This window comes from Saimiri boliviensis, chromosome 3, assembly GCF_048565385.1.
Source record: "Saimiri boliviensis isolate mSaiBol1 chromosome 3, mSaiBol1.pri, whole genome shotgun sequence".
Classification (NCBI taxonomy): domain Eukaryota; kingdom Metazoa; phylum Chordata; class Mammalia; order Primates; family Cebidae; genus Saimiri; species Saimiri boliviensis.
The window spans coordinates 124,379,464-124,386,570 of NC_133451.1; the positions used below are offsets into that span (position 1 = coordinate 124,379,464).

Here is a 7,107-nt window from a genome sequence, read left to right on the forward strand (position 1 = left end):
TTCATACCTGAAATTCCAACGCCAATGTCACTTCCTGAGGTGAACCTGAGTTGGTAGGGTGGAGCACAATCCCACAGGGTGTGAGAGATCCACCCAGTCAGCCACTGTGATGCAAACTGAGCCACAGGCACGTCTGTTCCTCTTTCACGGGTGGAGGAAGCTCAACGACTCCACGCTGCGGCCGCAGGCTATGGGAAGCACTTGACCCAGCAAAGCACTCCCCTCCCTCACCATCTGGGAGGGGACGCTGTGCTGGTGAAGCTTTTAACCAGCTTGCAGCCTCACTTGGACCCTCAAGTTTGCTCATATAAATAAAAAATGGTGAGAATCCAAAGAGGTACCCCGGGGAATTAAATGCCACTTGGGGCCAACTGGGCCCTGATCATTGAGGAGGCCGCCGCAGCTCTCAAAGCTTCACACTCTCCCTGCACCCAGGGTCACGGAGCATGCGCAGGCCCGCCCCGCCCACTTCCGGAGGACTCGCCAATCCCCGCACAGGCTGAGCTCCAGGCAGGAAACCGAGCACATTCCATCTTCCTTATTCTGCGCGAAAGTACCAGTTTGAAAGTATTAAGCAAGCATTGGGAGTCACCATAGCCACACTGTGTGGGCAGATGGGAAGAGCGATTTGTAAGAGACAGCATTCTTTATATTTGTTTTCTTTTTTTCTGTAGAAATGGGATTTTGTAGAGATGGGATTTTTCCATGTTGCTCAGGCTGGTTTTGAACTTCTGGGCTCACCGATCTGCCCACCTTGGCCTCCCAAGTTCTTGATTACAGGCCTGAGCCACCATTCCTGGCCATGAGTCCATATGAATGCTCATGACCAGTGGATGGAGATTCTGCATCCCAGGAATATGTATTTTCAATTCTTTCCAAAGTTGATTGTGTTAGTGGATGCTGAACTTGTAGATACGGAGGGTTATTTAAAATAAATGATGTATTTTAAAATTTGGAAACTTCTGTTTTATTCCACAATTAGTATAGGACAATTTTCTGAAGCACACCGTTACTGCAGTGAGCCTTTGGAAGTTACTACCTTTACTAATCATTTGAGGATTAACAACCTTATTAAGACACAACAGCTTTCAGGTTAAAATGTCAATGTGGCTTTTTACTGAGATGGAGCCTTGCTCTGTCGCCCAGGCTGGAGTACAGTGGCAAGATCTCCACTCACTGCAAGCTCTGTCTTCCAAGTTCAAGTGATTTTTCTGCCACAGCCTTCCAAGTAGCTGGAAATACAGGCATGTGCTGCCATTGCCAGCTAATTTTTTTCTTTTTCTTTTTTAGAGAAGGGCTTTCATCATGTTGGCCAGGATGGTCTCGATCTCTTGCCCTCGTGACCCACCCGTCTCGGCCTCCCAAAGTGCTGGGATTACAGGCTTGAGCCACCGCGCCTGGCTGTATTAACACACTTCTAAAACTTACGTAATTTATTCATTTATGCATAAAACCTGAGACAGTATTATTTCCTACTTTCTGAAAAGTGAAACTCAGAATTTAACTTGACCAAGTTGACCAAGTACCTGTAGATAGCAAAGTGTTAGAGTTGGATGAAAACCCAATTCTGTTAGGAATTGTTAGCTTTCAATTTCTATGTTCCCTGTTTTCACCATTGTAATGTTGGACCAGTAAGTGCATTATTCCCTGTTAAAATATTTGGGAGACATTATTAAGTATGAACAACTGAGCATATCAAATATGAAAGATGTAAGGTGGTTTCATATAGAGAAAAGCATAGGCTGCTCTGGGAGTGTAAGGAAGGAGCGCTACAACTTAGTGATTATCATGCCAGTGGCTATGCCAATCAGCGTAATGATGGGTAAGCGTGTTCAAATTCGTGTGGACTCGGCTTTTACATCTCTAAGTGAGGATGATAGCTCCTAACTGATGGAGTTATTCCGACGGTTTGGTTGAACCTGTCTATATGGAAGATCTTTAGCATAGTGCCTGACATATAATAAATTATCCTTGAGGACATGTCACTTGTGCTGAGTCTCTAGTTGCAAAACAGTCCTAGGAAAGAAGTGAGAGTAGGGTAATCTAAGCAGAAAGTGGTTTGTGCAGAAGAGGGAAAGCAAGATACCCATGTTTATTTGTTTTTGTTAAGTACTTTAGGGCACTGTAGCCAGATGAAGATAATGAAATACAGAGGGCTCTGAATGGTGAGCTCAGGGTGAAAAACTTTGTTGTGACTTATGGGGAGTTATTAACAGGTTATAAAGAGGGGAAACATGTAATTTGTTTAAAGAGTGAAGGCCTGAGGTACAAATTAATTGATGTCAACAAGCAATAGGCATGTTGGGAGCAGTGGCTCATGTCTGTAATCCCAGCACTTTAGGAGGCCGAGGCAGGCAGATCACCTGCAGTCCAGAGTTCAAGACCAGCCTGGACAACATGGCGAAAACCCATCTCCACATAATATACAAAAATTAACTGGGTGTGGTGGTGTATACCTGTTGTCCCAGCTACTCAGGAGGCTGAAGCAGGAGAATCACTTGAACCCAGGAGGTAGAGACTGCAATGCACCAAGATCCTGCAACTGGGCAACAGAGCAAGGCTCTACCTCGTGAAAAAAAAAAAAAAAGAACCAGTAAAGCCATTGGCAAATCTTGAATGTGGGGTAGTCTAGGACATAGGTGGAGGCAGGGAACATTTTTCTAGATTGAAAAAGATTTAAAAGAACTAATAAGCAAATGCAATTCATGGCTCTTGTTTGGTTTCAGATGACAAGAGATCTAGCAGAAAGTTCCTTTGGCCGGCCGGGCACGGTGGCTCATGCCTGTAATCCTAGCACTTTGGGAGGCCGAGGTGGGTGGATCACCTGAGGTCAGGAGTTCAAGACCAGCCTGGCCATATATATATATATATATATATATATATATATATATATATATATATGTAGAGAGAGAGAGAGAGAGAGAGAGAGAGAGAGAGAGAGACAGAGACAGAGACAGAGAGACAGAGAGAGAGCAGAGTTTCACCCTTGTTGCCCAGGCTAGAGTGCAATGACATGATCTTAGCTCACTAAACCTCTGACTCCTAGGTTCAAGTGATTCTCCTGCCTCAGTGTCTCGGGTAGCTGGGATTACAGGCATGCACCACCACACTGGGCTAATTTTGTATTTTTAGTGGAGATGGAGTTTCTCCATGTTAGTCAGGCTGGGTTAGGTAGCTTGCAAGGTTTGATGGAGGAATCTGACTTGCTTAAAATCAGGTACCTGTAGGTGTCTTGAAAGCAAACCAGGAAGTTTTGATCCCTCACTTTTATTTTGAAAGCATCAGACCTAAAGAAAGTTTGAAAGGCTGGGTATCCTTATACTTTTTTCCTGGATTCACCCCATTGTTAACTGTTTGTTACATTCATGTTTTCTCTGTTTATTTATGTTTTTGTTTGTTTGAGACACAGTCTCTCTGTGTCACCCAGGTTGGAGTGCAATGGTGTCATCTCAGCCCACTGCAACCTCCACCTCCTAGGTTCAAGCAATTCTCCTGCCTCAGCCTCCTGGGTAGCTGGAATTACAGGCATGCACCACCACACCTGGCTCACTTTTTATTTTTAGTGGAGACGGGGTATCTCTGTCAGGCTGATCTCAAACACCCGACCTCAGGTGATCTGCCCACCTTGGCCTTAAAAAGTGCTGGGATTAAAGGTGTGAGCTACCATGCTTGGCTATATATTTTGTTAATTGTGGAAATTTCTGAAAGTTTCAGATTTCCAGATGGCTTCCTGCTGTGTATTAATATGTATCTCCTAACAATGAAGCCATTTATTTATGTATTTATTTTTTGAGATGGAGTGTCGCTCTTGTTACCCAGGCTGGAGTGCAACGGCGCGATCTCGGCTCACCGCAACCTCTGCCTCCTGGGTTCAGGCAATTCTCCTGCCTCAGCCTCCTGAGTAGCTGGGATTACAGGCACGCACCACCATGCCCAGCTAATTTTTTATATTTTTAGTTGAGACGGGGTTTCACCATGTTGACCAGGATGGTCTCGATCTCTTGACCTCATGATCCACCCACCTCAGCCTCCCAAAGTGCTGGGATTACAGGCTTGAGCCACCGCGCCCGGCGAAGCCATTTATTTTTTACTATAATTTTATTGTACCTAATTTAACACTGGTAGAACATTATGTGAGATGGAGTCCATACTAAGTTTCTTACATTTATTTCTTCCCAATTCTCTCTTTATCTTTCTTTCCTTCCTTCTTTCTTTATTTCTTTCTTTCTTTTCTTTCTTTCTCTTCTTTCTTTCTTTCTTTTTTTTAATATATGGTTTCACTCTAGTGCCCACGGTTTAGTGTTGTCCTACAATCTCGGCTCACTGCAACCTGTATCTCCCAGGGTCCAGCGAAGTGATTCTCCTGCCTCAGTCTCTCAGGCAGCTGGGATTACATGCACATGCCACCTTGCCCAGCTAATGTTTTGTATTTTTAGTAGAGATGGAGTTTCACCATGTTGATCAAGCTGGTCTTGAACCCCTGGCTGCAAGGGAGTCATACATCTTGGCCCCTCAGTGTTGTGATTCCAGGTGTTAGCCACCATACCGGGCCTGTTTCCAGCATTTTTTTAGTTCTTTGTTGTTGTTGCTGTTAAATTTCAAGATTTCAGATCCAATCAGATATCACATGTTGTATTTTTCACGTTTCTTTCCTCTCCTTAAATCTGGAAATCTTTTTTATGATTGTTTTTCGTATAATTGACAATGTTATAGAATACATACCAGTTGTCTAGTAGGATTGCTCCACAATCTGAATTAATTTTCTCATGGTTAGCTTGAAAGTCAATATTTTTGGAAAGACTATGATATGAGCAATGCTGTAAAGTTGCCATTGCATTCTACCAAGAAGCACGTAAGTTTGTTCCACATTTTTAACATTGTGTGTGTGTGTGTGTGTGTGTGTGTGTGTGTGTGTGTGTGTAAGTAATGTATGGTGCGAATCTCTGCGATATTAATATCTTGTTTCTCCAAGAACATCCACCCAGTGATTTCAGCATTCTTTGATGATTCCTGTGTGAATGTTTAATACATTTGTGATTATGTAATCAGATTTGTAATGTTTTGTCTTTTCTCACTCATAGGGAGGATTCCTTATCTTAGACCTGAGTCTACTTTCTTGAGGAAAACTTGACTTTATTTCATTAAGAGGGAAGAGCAGCAACCCAGCTAATACGTTGAAATGTGCAATAGGCCGCAGGCTGTGAAGTATTCATGGCCGTAGACTCTGAAGCTAAGGAGCTGAGAAGTTTCTAGAAGCTGCCATCTACATGCCAAAGCAGTAAAACTGAAAGCCAATTCAAATTTCAAAGTCTGGGGGAAGATATGTACTGCTTACTGGGACTTAAGTCTAGAGAGCTAGGCCTTATTAAAATAATTACTTTACCTACCATCTTTGTTCAAGGCTCAATGGCTGACCTTCAAGCAGTGGCTAGCTGTCCCGTCTGTCTGGATTACTTGCTTTCCCTGCCCTTTTTGCCACTTTTGCTGTCCCGAAAGGAAATTGACAAGCAATCCTCAACTGGGTCATTTGACTGAAATTGCTAAGCAACTCCAGATAAGAAGCAAGAGAAAGCGGCAGGAAGAGAAGCATGTATGTAAGAAGCATAATCAGGTTTTGACCTTTTTCTGTCGGGAAGACCTAGAGCTTTTATGTCCAAGGTGCCGTTTCTCCACTGATCACCAGCTTCACTGTGTTCGGCCCAGAAAGAAGGCTGCCTCCCATCACAGGAAAAAATTGGAGGAATACAATGCTGCATGGAAGGAGGGAGTGGAACTAACTGAAAAAATCATAACTGTACAAACCAGAAAATCGTTAGAACTGAAGAAAAAGGTAAAACATAAGGAAGAAGAAGTCAGGTCTGAATTTGAGCAACTTAGGTTATTTCTCCAAAAGGAGCAAGAGACTGTTCTTGGGCAATTACAAGCTGAAGAGACGGATATTTTAGCACAACTAAATGAAAGCCTAAGAAAATTCTCAGATCATACCTCCTCATTAAAATATCTACTAAAGGAGATAGAGAGCACATATGTAAAGTCAGGACTGGAATTACTGGCAAATGTTAAGGATATCTATCACAGGTACAAAAATTTCAAATTCCCTGAACCTTTTTCATTCAGATTAAAAGAATACGGTTACCGTCTGCCTCCACAATATTCTGGCCTATAGAAAATTATCAAGCGATTTCAAGTAGATGTAATTCTAGATCCTGAAACAGCACATCATAAACTTGTAGTGTCAGCAGATAGGAAAACTGTGCGCTATGGAAATACAGTGCAAAACTTACCTTCAAACCCAAGAAGATTTTATCGCCTCCCAGCTGTTGTGGGTTCTAAGGGCTATAGTAGTGGCCGGCAGTACTGGGAAGTAGAAGTGAAAGACAAGCCTGAATGGATCCTTGGTGTCTGTGATGACTCTCTTCCCAGAAGGAGGAAGCGCTCACCAACATTAGTACAGAATGGATTGTGGGGAATTCGGCGATCTGGTCGAGATAATTATATTGTATTGGGTCATGAGGAAATTAATCCGCTGCCAAAAGTAGCACCTAGTAAGATTGGCATTTTTTTAGACTATGAAATGAGTGAGATTTCCTTTTATAATGTGAATGATAGCTCTCTACTGTATACTTTTAATAATGATTTTACAGGGCCACTTTGGCCTTATTTTTATACTGGAATGGACTCAAAACCTCTTAAAATTTCTAGAGTAAAAGATTGTGAATAAATAGCTGTTTGAAAACTGTCATTTCTTTTACACCTAGCAAACATGATAGAGCCAGTGAATCTAGTTTTGCTAATTCTGTATTTTCTGCTATTTTTCCCACCAAAGAAACCGCAGAATTGTTTATATGTCAGTTTCAGCACTAAAAAATGTGATGATAGGACCTACTTAATAACAAATTATGGGTCAAAGACAAACTACTTTAGAAATCCTGAAATAAAATACTAAAAATATATACTAAAGAAATGTATTATGTAAAAAAAATTATTACTCCAGTTATTGCCAATAGAAGCCCTATAATGTTTCTTCAGTATTGCTTATTTTTTTTCCTTTAAGAATGATTAAGTCTTTATTAATGATTGTGTCGTCCAGGCTGTAGTGCAATGGCG

At 42.0% G+C, this 7,107-nt stretch overlaps 1 protein-coding gene across 1 annotated transcript; it reads left to right on the top strand.

Annotated features, from left to right (window-relative positions):
- The first annotated feature begins 354 nt into the window (after positions 1-354).
- LOC141583862 (tripartite motif-containing protein 60-like) lies at positions 355-6,721 on the top strand. The gene is given in 2 exon segments (XM_074395680.1): positions 355-567; positions 5,402-6,721. Coding segments are annotated over 2 exon segments (1,533 nt in total).
- The last annotated feature ends 386 nt before the right edge of the window (positions 6,722-7,107 follow it).